Source organism: Electrophorus electricus, chromosome 3 (assembly GCF_013358815.1).
Source record: "Electrophorus electricus isolate fEleEle1 chromosome 3, fEleEle1.pri, whole genome shotgun sequence".
NCBI classification, from domain to species: Eukaryota; Metazoa; Chordata; class Actinopteri; order Gymnotiformes; family Gymnotidae; genus Electrophorus; species Electrophorus electricus.
Genome location: NC_049537.1, coordinates 1,955,001 through 1,967,500, shown reverse-complemented (window position 1 = coordinate 1,967,500; position 12,500 = coordinate 1,955,001). Strand labels below are relative to the sequence as shown.

Genomic DNA, 12,500 nt, shown 5'->3' with positions numbered 1-12,500 from the left:
CCCTTCCCTTTTATTTTGTTTTCTTAACAACGTTTTTGTAAACAACCTTAAACCTATTTTTGATTCATTCCACTTCTTCGCGACCTCTTGTCTGTTTTTTCGGTGGAGGGCCAAAAAACAAATTTCACCAGTCTGTGTGAAGACCACACATCCAACACTGTGAATCGAATGAAATGGATCGCACTCCTTTCAATCCTTCCCTCGCTCGCTAATTCATAGCTCACACCGCCACTCAGTAGCATTGATGGTAGCCAAGTTATACATTTGTGTGGGTAAAACAACTTCAATGTTACCGATCAATCTGAAATAAAAAAGCCAATGTCCAAATCTACAAAGTTATCTACAAAGGCTAGCTAAGCTTCAAAACTGTATTTTTTTTTTAATTATTATTATTATTTTTTTTTAGCTTTAGTAAATGTGAAAAAAAAAAGCTCCGAATTATTGTTGAATGCGTTTGTTAAGTCAGGTGCACAACAGCTTCATTTCAGATGTTTTTTGCTTATACTGAATACTAATGGTGTCACTCCATCTTTCGGCCACTCGGCGGGGGGGGGGGGGGGGGGGGCACTTCAGTGACGTCACGCACATACCCGCTTTTAACCCACAATTAAAGCCGCAGCGCCGCCGCATCTACGTTTGATTCTAACCAGCCCCAGAAAACCGATGACACTCCCCTTCCACGCAGTATTTAATCAATCGGCTTCATAGTTTTAAAAGCCTTATTTATGTTGTTGTTTTTCCCTCATATAGGAAATGGAATCATAATTTAATATTTTAATGCATGTTAATGTGTTGTTTAACCTTCTCGCAACAATCAACCGCCTCTAAAAGGTTAACCTTGAACGCCAGCCACTTCGCAGTGACGCGGCGCTCTTTGAAAAACATCTCGGTCTAATGGATTGGCTGACTCGGTCGCCCTGGCCTGTCGCGGGCTAGATGCCGTATATATTGGATAGGCATAAAACAAACATTTCTCAGTTTTTCTCCCAGCCGTCCGTTGAGGGTCAGTGGATTGCTATATGGACAAAAGCGCCTGCTGATTCAGCGCTTCCCTCCTAATTTATCTCTGGCTTTGATTTGAGCGAGATTTTAGGCAGCACAATCATTAGGATAAACATTTCCGATTGCGAGCAGAGCGGTTAATATTTTTTGGATGTCACTTGGATATTCTCAGTTTAATTTCTTCGCATTTGCCTGGCGCAGTGTGTGCCGAGAGACTTCGCAAACATGCTGAATATTTCATCAAGGTATTCGCTGCCAGTATCAGGCCCAAGTGGCAAATGGAGCTCGGGCGAACTAGTTTCTCACGTCTCGACATATCAGCCACTGGCCGGCCAAGATAAACGGAGGACGGCTCTCTCAGCACTCATCGACCTGGGCTACACGGGGTATTCATCACGGGTCTGTTGTGGGTTCAGCTGCATTTTAAATTCCTGGGCTTTCTCGAAGATGACCTCCCCAACACACACACACACACACACACACACACACACTATATATATATATATAATTTTTAACAATCGGTTTCTGAATTTTAAACGTAAACAGAAGTTTATCAACCAGTAGGCCTACATGTGAGCCGTAAAAGGGATACAACAGTCTATGCGCTGTTGTCTTAAATTTACTCCCATTTTCACTGTTTATCGCGTATGATTCAGGCGAGAGCTGTCGCTCCGTTTTACGGCGGTTCATTCGTATCCGTGGCAACCCGGTGTGTGCAGCTGCGGACTGTCGAGCTTTCAGAGCATAGCGCGATTCGGAGGGCTCGTAGCCATGTCACGTTTGAGACTATACATTAGAACTTCGCTGTCTGCTGGAAACGTGGCTTTTTTTGTTTGTTTGTTTTTGTTGTTTTGTGTGTGTGTGTGTGTGTGTGGGGGGGGGGGGGGGTATAAAGGTTGTCGCGCTACGCTAGACACATTCCAGCAGAACAGTGATCTGTCGCGTAGGCCCGGTACCGATGTCAGCACGCGTGGTAATTACCAAGCCCTTCTGTCTTAGAGCAAAGCAAAAAAACAAAACAAAACGTGCAGCGTGCATGGAGCACTGTTGGGTTGGTTCTGAAACTGCACTGGAAGCTTTATATATCCAGGGAAGCACATTTCACAAGGCTTCTCTCTTTCTCAAGGTCAGGTGGTTTAATTTGAGCTGTGGAAGTGGAAAGACGGGAGAGGTGAAGCTGAATTATTGAAGTAGCAAAGCTGTCCAAAGGCACGGGAGCTCTGTGCAGGCGCTGAGGGGAAACCCCCCAGGTCCATCCTCCAGCACCAGACCTGGGCGCTTGGTCAGGGTGCAAAGCACCAGCAAGCTTCTGGTCTCTAGTTAGAGGCCCTTGCAAACTGGCCTGCGCAAAGACAGATCCTAATTACTGAAATCTGGTGCTTGTGTTTTCCAGTGTTCCCAGAAGCCTGCACACACTGGGCTCTGTGAGGATCTAACTGGATTACAGTGGTTCAGTGTGTTCCTTGTCCAAACCATCTCATTCACATGATTAGTTAATAGTGAAGTTGAAAACACCACAAAATAAAGGTGCATTTGGATGGTAAACTTGTAAATGTAGATATTTTCAAGTTTACAACTAGGAAGTTATACTGAAACTGGTGATAGTCATAAACACTAGTGGTTAACTTCCACAAGTCTGATGTTACGCAAGCGCTGATGTTTCGCCTGCTAGTATGTTCTTATACCATGTGACCCAAGTAGACCAAGATGGCAAACAGGTTCCAAGTTAATATAAATATATTTACCAACTTTTTTTGTATCCAAGAGACTTTAATTTTTGTATCATAATGTATTAACTATAAACTATAAATCAGCTATACCCTAAATCAGCTAAATGTCATGAATGTAAATGTACCGTAAATGATTATAACATTACACCTAACCTGCTCACATGATAAATATAACAGTGCCAATATTTACATTTACAGCATTTAGCTGACTCCTTTATCCAAAGCAACTTACACAATCATGGCTGAATACAACTCGCGCAATTGAGGGTTAAGTGTCTTGCTCAGTGGCAACTTAGCAGTGGTGGGGCTTGAACTGGCAACCTTCCAATTGAAAGTTGAGTCATTTTGGAAAGATGGGAGTGGTGTATTTTAGCAACTTTTTTCATAAACAATGGGTAGTTATGATTGGGTGACACAGTAATTTTTCATCTTTATGAGGTCACAGGAACCTGCAGCATAAGCAATCTGGATTGCTTCTCAGCTGTTCCAGCCTGCTCCGCGGGCCGTACCTGTAGAGTGTGATGTTTCCCTGCTGTACGGAGAGAGAAGAGGAGCGTGGAATCACAGGGGGAGCGTGGCAGAGAGGGAGGGCAGATGCCAGGCTAACATAATGAGCCTTGCAAATAAACAAGCCGGTGATTGATGTGACAGGAGGGTTGCGGAGCCACGGCTGGACTGCGATTATGGAAGGACACAGAACAAACAGCCTCCCAACAGAATGGACCAGAACCACCTGAGTGAGTGTACATACACGCAGGCCGCCGCAGCCTAGAGACGCGTGTGGGGGAGACAGCCCTGTGTGAGGCAGGGGCTTGGTCACATGACGTGGCTTCCTGACTCTTTTGTGTGTGCTGACTGCTCTTCCCCAGCACTGCTGAGCTCAGCGTTCACTTTGGACTCGTTTGAATTGTGGATGTTCATTTACTGTTAATTAAAACATTCCCACAATATCACATATGAGGAGAGGTCTGCATGTCTCTGCCACATTTCTCTCTCTCTCTCTCTCTCTCTCTCTCTCTCTCTCTCTCTCTCTCTCTCTCTCTCTCTCTCTTTCAAGATTCAAAGTAGCTTTATTGGCATGACTGTTATGAGGACAATGTTGCCAAAGCATTATAACAGAAAAAAAATTAACAACAACAAAAAAAAAACTCAAATTACAAAGTAGGTGACAACAGTAGAGAATTAAAAACATTAATTAGAAATAGATCTTCTGGCAACATTTACAAAAAATATTTATAAAATATAAGCATATACTTTATATACATCCTTATATACATACTTCTGTAAATACATATATACTCTCCCTCTCTCCCTCACTGTCTCTCTCTCTCTCTCTCTCTCTCTCTCTCTCTCTCTCTCTCTCTCTCTCTCTCTCTCTCTCTTTCCTTGACTCTTCCTGAGGCATGTATAGTGGTGGAGGGTGAGTGATTAGTATGTCTTCAGGAACATGGCTCTTCTTTGTTCTCTGCATTGATCCCCCCCATTGGTCTGTGGCATCTGAGGCCGTTGTCCTCTGAGCCACACACACCCTCTCCAAACCCAGAGACCCAGACAGACCCCACGAGTCCATTTAGTTCTCAACACTCAGCAGTGACATTTTTGCATCTGTGTTTTGCTTGGGCTACAGAGCTGTATGGATTCATAAATTTGTTTTGTAGGTGCTACTTCAAGCACTTCTTTGACTATTTACAGTAATTTCAGAATTGTATTGTTCGACATTAAAATGGTCAGTTGTACTTAGTTTTTTGTACTTAATTTATTTATTTGTTGCTTTTAAATGTTTGGATTGTATTATGAATAATTCATCCTAATTTGTACATTTCAACAAAAATTGCTCTGTGCAATACTAATAACAATAATGTGTCATTTGTGTGTGTGTGTGTATGAGTGTCTGTGCACACTAATGAGCAGAACGGTGCCCTGAAAATTCATTGACACCCATGCACCATGGGAAGGTATTAATGACCAAGTCGAAATATTCAGGCAGAAATTACCGATGGTTCTCAGCACTAAGGAGAAAATCAAAAATTCAATGCTCATTAAAATCAGTGATGAGGGTGGATAGAGGCAGTAATATGTAAATGTATTTGTGTGTGTGTGTGTGTGTGTGTGTGTGTGTGTGTGTGTGTGTGTGTGTGTGTGTGTGTGTGTGTGTGCGCGCGTGTGTTTTATTATCATCCTGTCAGTATGTCTAGTTTGAAGACTTAGCTCATACCTTTATCTGGGCTGACTAACAGGCCTGTAGTGATTTGATATGATTGCATTTTTACACTTCCGCCATGTGCACAGCAGAATCCCTGATGTTGAATTAATACCTGCAGTGTTTGTGTAGGACCGGACCAAATGAAAACTAGGCGATGATTCAAAACTGGGGCTTTTGCCTGTGTGTCTGTCATCGGTGGGAAGACTTTTTAAAAAGAAAAACCCAAATAGTTTGTGAAATAAACCCATCCCCATGTAGAGCTGCCAGACGTTGCATGAGCAGGCCTGAGGTGAGCGGCGGTGCAAGCAGGAGTCGTGTGTGTGTGTGTGTGTGTGTGTGTGTGTGTGTGTGTGTGTGTGTGTGTGTGTGTGTGTGTGAGAGTGTGTGTGTGAGGGTGTATGTGTGTGTGTGTGGGGGGGTCTCCTTCAGAGATTCCTGCCACCCCCCAGAGAGAGTCATCGGACCCTTCCCTCACTGTACTGCTATCAGCTTGAATTCTCTCGCATCCCTCAAAGATTACCACACACACACACACACACACACACACACACACTCACTCACTCACTCACTCACTCACTCAATGCATTAATGTGCGTACACACACACAGAGGGTAAGGTTTTAGATGACTACACCAAGCTTTTCCATAGATGAGAATTATGATATATGAGTCAGTATTAATTAATGTCTTTGGTTGATTCTGAGCTCCATCTACAGCAGTGTCAGTTGGTCCAGTCAGTGTTTCGCTGCTTTTGCTTTGTTAATACAACAAATTATCATCACTCGTGCATGACACATTTTTAAAAATTACTTATGGCTCAGAAATGTTAGTTAAATGAACACTGTATGCACTCAGAATTTATCACTTGATAAAGAGCTAGCATGTCATACTGAAACCTTGTGTGTTTGAAAACCACCCTAACCCCTAAACCCTAACCCTAACCCCTAAACCCTAACCCTAACCCTAACCCCTAAACCCTAACCCTAACCCTAACCTTAACCCCCAAACACTAACCCCCTTACCCTAACCCTTCTGTGAGAGTGACATACGTCCACATGCACGTGCTTTACCGTCTCAATGCTGCGTCCCGTGAGGCGTCAGAGGATCACTCTCCAGTGTGTTCCACCATACTGGTGTTGTATTTTACAGCGTTGTCTGGAGTAACTATTGTTGCTTTTAATAACTACGACTAGAACATACCAGCTGTGCGTTCATTCACGTCAGGATGTCAAGATCAGACTTTACTGCAGAGTCCTGACCGAGCAGCTCACTAGAGCAAACTAATGGCATTGTATGCACCAATATCACTCCTACAGTAATAATCCTTGGTGGATACATAGAGGTTGGAATTTTTCAGATTCATAATTTTATTCAATATAAATGTATACTTTTAAACATCTTCCTGCTGTTATTTTATTTATTGCTATTTAATTAACTGTAATTCTATAATGAATTGTAGTAATTAGAATGCTATACTCTATTATTTCATATCCTTGTATCCTTTATTACATATTTTGATATGTTCAGATTTAACACAATCGATACATACTTCAAAAGTGGTTTGAATGATTCTCTGAAACTGTAGAACTTTAGTCGAGTACCTCTCAACTCGAGGTAACTTTTCTCTTTCGTCTTCAGAAGTCCCACGTGTGCAAACTGATTAATATTTTGTCACTTCCCCTCGAATGCCATGCAGAGCCTTGTAGCCACACGTCAGGCACAAACCCGGTCTGGGTTTGTCCATTCCAGCCCCGTCACAACCTCACTTCCCGGTGAATGTTGTTTAGGGAGCAGCTGCGCGTGGTTCTTTAGCTGAGTGACTGCACATTGGCTCGGAGCAGGACATGGGCAGATGTTCGGACGGTCTGAGGATGTCTGGTGCTAGCGGCAGGCTCCCTCAGGTGTTCTCACGGCACCAGCATTTAGCAGATGGCACTGCTGTTCCCCACTGCTGCTGTTTTCCAGCACGCATGCCACGCCGTGGCGGCTTCTGCCTGCCAGGAACGGAGTTGAAATGCCCCCCCCCCCCACCACCCATCCCCACCCCCACCCCCACCCCACCTACAACCCCCAACACACCCACCCTCTGCCGGGGAAAGGCAGCACACATAAAGGCACAAGTACAGTTTCACCTTACACTGTACTTCCAAAGTCGGTTCAAATACGTGATGCGGTCAAATAAAACCTTTGCATGAATGTTTCACCTGAGTTGAGAATGAATGGTGCTTTGGATAACTTGTGCTCTCTGACCAACAGTGAACACGCAGGCAGGAGTATTTCATTTATAGCAGAAACCGATGCAGCTTTAAGACAGTCAACCTATTCCCCTCCACAAAGCACAAAATTAGAACAGACCCCAGACTCTAACTGTGCAGGCTGTATTGCTGTGGTATGAGGCATGAACAGAGCTCCAAGCTCCTGAACCCAACCAAATAGACATCTTTAACTCCTGCAGCCTGTGCGCTTGTGTGTGTGTGTGTGTGTCTGTGTGTGTGTGTGTGGAGGAGCAGCCGTGTGGAGGACTCTTTGGTCCTGAAGGGCAGTTTTCAGCCTGGTCACACACACTAGGGCCCTGATGCTTGGCTGCACACCATGGGTCACGGGTTTACATTAGGACGAGCCAGACAAATGCAGCCAACCATAGTCCAGGAACACACCTGAAAGGGAGAAAAAAAAAACAGCGCCGACGCACTGGTCGATATAATAAAACCTGACGCGCCAGGTAGAATTATAAAACGTGTTTGCGGCGTCTGAAGTTAGACTGCGTTTAATCGTGGAGTTTGATGTCTGTAATTTAATAGAGGTGCAGAGAATAACGTTTCAATAAAAATTACTTGTCAGTACCACGGGGTTACGTGGATTAAGCATAATCTATTAGTAATAACTTAAACGAATGGCGAAGACGAAGGGTGTCGATTGTTTTCGATAGGACTTATCCACCGTGGCGGAAATAAATCTATATCTTGGCAGCGGGCTGGAAAATGAAATGGAGTCCTGGAGAGAAAATGGAGGTCTTCCCCTGGTCAGAGGGGAAACTGAAGCAGATCTCTCATGACAGACACTATTATTTATTTTGAGTTCAGATTCGATCCACACCCCAAAGTGTCCCCCCACGAAAGCGTGTCCCCGTCTTTGCGCAATGATTGACACTCCACGACAGGAGTCCGGGGGCGGGGCTAATGTTCCGTTCTTCCAATAAGGTAGCGTGGGCGGGGCTTGGGCTTCACCGTCTCGCTATGCGCCGCTGGTGCTGCGTGTAACAAAAGCAGGAGGATGGAGTGAGTGGAGGATCCCTGCTGGTGAAGTCCTCAGACCTGCGCTCGTCCGGACCGATTAATCAGACATCGTCACAACACGGGAGACAGCCCGCACGCTTACATTTACAGCTGAAGTCTGCAACCCCCGCCCCCCCCTAACGCCCGGGCAGAGTGGGTCAAGGCAGTACTACAGCTCAGATTTCAGACCCAAGACCAGCTGGAGGAAAACGCGAGAAGACGCTGTTCACCTCGTCTGTGGTCAATGCGAGCTGAACGAGAAAGTGACCGACACGTAGCTAAGCACCGGAGGAATTTCTAAGCAGATTTGTTTTTTCCTATTAGACCGGCAGGAATGGACGAACAGCCGCGGCTGATGCACTCTCACGCCGGGGTAGGGATGGCAGGACACCCCGGTCTGCCTCAGCACATGCAGGAAGGAACCGGAGGAGCTGACGGCGACGGAAGAAAACAGGACATTGGAGACATTTTACAACAAATCATGACCATTACTGATCAAAGTCTGGACGAGGCGCAGGCCAGGTAAGCTGTCAAAGACGTGCGTGCTCGGCACACAATGAAGGCGCTGTCTCACGTTTATAGGAAGTCGGAATATTTTGCTACACTTTATTTTGCACTACATTTTACCACTAAACCACGCGCTATTAAACCCCCAAATAAAGCACAATGCAATTAGCTATTCGGAAACGCAATGCAGTTTTAGTTTTATTAAGTGGTTAATTTCTCGTGACTTTACCGAGAAATGGGTAGTGTTAATTTGCCGTTATTGGGTGTTTTCTTTCTTTTTCTTTCCTTTTATTATTGATGGTAACCTAACGGATTTGTGGCACTTGTAGAACACTAAGTATTTTCTGCTGTTTAAATTTATAAAGATTTTCTAACAAGGTTTGGATGTCCAAATAACATTAAGCACTTGCGTCACTGTATTGTAACTAGATGAAATCTCGATTATCTCTGTCGCAATTTATTGACAAAGTATCCAACCACAAATTGACCTGTAACATAATTTCACATGTCAGTGTGTCAGAACGTGCTCCCCGTGCCACAGGGGTTAGGCTTTGCTGCAATGGCAGGCGATAGACAACGTCGTTGTGTTTTCTGACACATAATCCCCACTCCACGTCGATACAGATAAACAATAACCAAGACATGATTTAACTGACAACGCTGGGACTGAGCAAGGCGCTCGCTTTGCAGACGGCCTAGGCTGGACTCCTCTACCTAGGAAAGACAGTGCTGGTTTATCCAGAGGAGACCGAGACATGTAATAATTAAACAAACTTTGTGTTAGGCTGCATAAATAACGCCCCTGGTAGCCAAGCTTACTTTGGAAACAAAGTTAAGCAAAAACATAAGCATACTGATATTATTATGAATATTATTATGATAATGCTGATTATTATTATTATTATTAGTAGTAGTAGTAGTAGTAGCAGCAGCAGTAATTATAGTGTCAGGAAATATTGCTTTAAATTTCTAAAATTCCTAATATATTTATTGAGTACAAAATTGCTCGGCTACAGAATTATATGGACTGATTGCCCGCTTTTCAAGGTTTTCGAGCGTTCATTTATTTTTGATTAATTGACAACATTTCGTGGACGGCAGTAGGAGCGACGTGCAGCTGTTTACCTCGCGAGCCATCGAAGCGAAGGCGCGGGGCATTTCGCGAGCCTCTCGCGAGCCTGTCCTCGCGTGCCTTACAACGCCCTTCTCCTTTTGTTTTAGGAAACACGCGCTGAATTGTCACAGAATGAAGCCCGCGCTCTTTAACGTTTTGTGTGAAATCAAAGAAAAAACAGGTCAGTCATGTTTCATTTCATTAATTTATTTTTTATATATATTTATATCGGTCATTTTTTTTCGCGCATACATTCAGAATACGATCATAGGTCAGAACTGATAATATTATAGCCCATATGTGAGTAGCCTTTTGTCAGAATTATGTCAGACGTTTTGCTTGCTCAGAGGTATCTAACAGCTAGCTTGTGTGTTCTGTGGTTTACATTTTTCCAGACAGACAGCAATAGTCTAAGTTACATCATTCAGTTACATCTAATACAATATTTCATTTTGGAATGTGGCTACTAAGAAATTTGTGTGGTCTTTTAGAAACAGGCCTCAAGTTTTGAGGTGATGGATGTAAATAAAATTAAAAAAAACAACAAAAACAAAACATTGTAAAAAACTTTTGTATTGTGTTTTCAGTGTTCTTTGTGTCTTTTGTTCATTCATCCTTTATTTCTTTGAAAAATTATATCTAATTTTGAAAACCCAGACCGGTACTGTGTTTACCAGGCTGCCTGCCTGTTTAAAGGGGACTCTGTTCAGTGACTCCCTGTAGCAGACCGATTTTTCACCAGAAAATTACTCCTTATGTGCAGGCATTTCTAACTGACCTCCCTCCTCTCCGGGCATCTCCTGGATTGTTCTGATCTCCTTATAAGCTACGCATTTAGACCCCAGATTTAAAAGTTCAGCGTGTTCACCTGAGGGTGAAGCTGTAGTCGCTTGCTCTGTCAAAATTTTTCCATTTGCGGTTTTAAGTCCTTAAAGATTGGAAAGCATGTTGGATTAATTTACTAGGTGCTGTGTCTTCTTAGTGCATATGTGTGCCTGTGTGTATGCACACGTGTGTTTAAACATATGGGGACTGTCATAAAGGAATCTTTGTGAATTAATTTGTACAGTGACATGTATTATTTTGGTATCACCAAGCTGACTGAGAGTGCAGGCTGCTGAAATAACATTGAAAAAGGAAGACGTGCTCGTCACCAATCAATCATTCCCTCTCATATTTCCTGATAGACTTTAGAGTCGTTCTGATTCACCAACTGCATATTATTCCTTCAATTTTGACCTCTTGGCGCGTTGAGAAAAAGAGCTGCACTGAATTTGCGGTTTATAAGATACTGAGACTCTTTTGCCCGCGCATTTGATGTGGAAACGTTTCTGGCGTGTTTCACAGTCATTAGTGCATGAAATAAAATGGAACAGATCAAGGATAAAGGAGATATCTTTTTTAATAATCTCCGGAGCCTCTTGGCTCCGCTATCCCAGCTGTGAAGCCGCGGGAATCTCGCCCTTCCTCCATTCTGTTCTGTCTCCTCCGTTGTCTTGGTATGATGTTGTCATTGAAGTTCACGGCAGCCCTCTGAGCCCCACTGTGCTGAAATGGCCACGACCGCAGGAGAGCATGGGGCCTTTGTGGCCTGTGTGTATATGTGTGTGCGTGTGCGATGCTGTTGGTGGTAGGGATGGCTATGCGTCGAGTTCTACTCCCCAGCGTTTCTTTGGGTTCATTCAGAGTTCGAGCTCAAAGCCTGTAGTGACATGGAATCCTTCCAGCCTCTCAAGCTTAACTTCCTATTTCAGCAAACCAGCCAAAGAGGCTTACAGGTCAAAGCGAGCCCCACTTCTGTGCCTCAGACATGAAGACAGCGCAGGTATAACACTCTGAGTGATGGTGTGAGGTTTTAAGAAGGTTTAGATTTGAGGTGTATTTGTTTTGCTCTCTCGGTGGAGAGTGGTGTGTGTTTAGTTTGGCCACTACAGTGTAACTAGCTGAAAAGTCCTTCGAGGCTTATCCTGGCCCACCCCCTCGCCCGGACTGCTTCTCCACAAAGCTTGTCTGGGTGAAATATTTAGTTAGTACGTTGTGTCGTTCGACTTTGTCAGAGGGGCTGAAGTGGGAGGTGGTGCTGGAGATGTGGGTTGTGGGATAAGTAAGTATCTGTGTTTTGTCTGCGCGTTTCCCTCACCTTGCTGAGCGTTGAATGCCATATGATCCAGCTGTTTGTTATTCACTGTAGATTTGAAACGTTTAACCTCGTGATTTACAAGGAGTGAGCATGAAGCGCAGGGCAGTAATTTCAGACATATGTGGTAACATTAACCCAGTTCACCTTTAATTATGTGCCCTTGACCTGCTACCAACTACTGAAAAGGTCAGATATCAAAAATTATAATATTTTTTAAAGGAGCTGGTGCTATTTTCTGTATTTGGTTTAACAGTAGCTTCTGGTCGAGTGCTTCATGCTGGATCTAGGGTCAGGGCACCGTGCAAAAATCCTCAGAAAAAACAAAACAAAAAGGAACTCATTCAAAGTATATATTTCAGAGTTTAATTTCTATAAGTTGGTAATCAAGATAAGAATTAAAATCTCAGAATCACAATAGTGTTAATAATTTTCTTATGTTTTAATAGTGCCAAGACTAGAATTGCATATGTAGCTAAACGGCATTGTTTTCTCCTGACTAAATAAACATGTGGTTATGGCATTTGCAGAAT

General features: G+C 43.7%; 1 protein-coding gene across 3 annotated transcripts in view; it reads left to right on the top strand.

Moving 5' to 3' along the window:
- The first annotated feature begins 8,212 nt into the window (after positions 1 to 8,212).
- Positions 8,213 to 12,500, top strand: part of pbx1b (pre-B-cell leukemia homeobox 1b) — a 63,712-nt gene continuing 59,424 nt past the window's right edge. For all 3 annotated transcript variants that reach the window (XM_027030143.2, XM_027030142.2, XM_027030144.2), the window contains exons 1-2: positions 8,213 to 8,731; positions 9,938 to 10,011. In XM_027030143.2, coding sequence (XP_026885944.1) covers positions 8,544 to 8,731; positions 9,938 to 10,011 — 262 coding nt within the window. In that variant the 5' untranslated portion in view covers positions 8,213 to 8,543. The remainder of the gene's footprint in view (positions 8,732 to 9,937; positions 10,012 to 12,500) is intronic.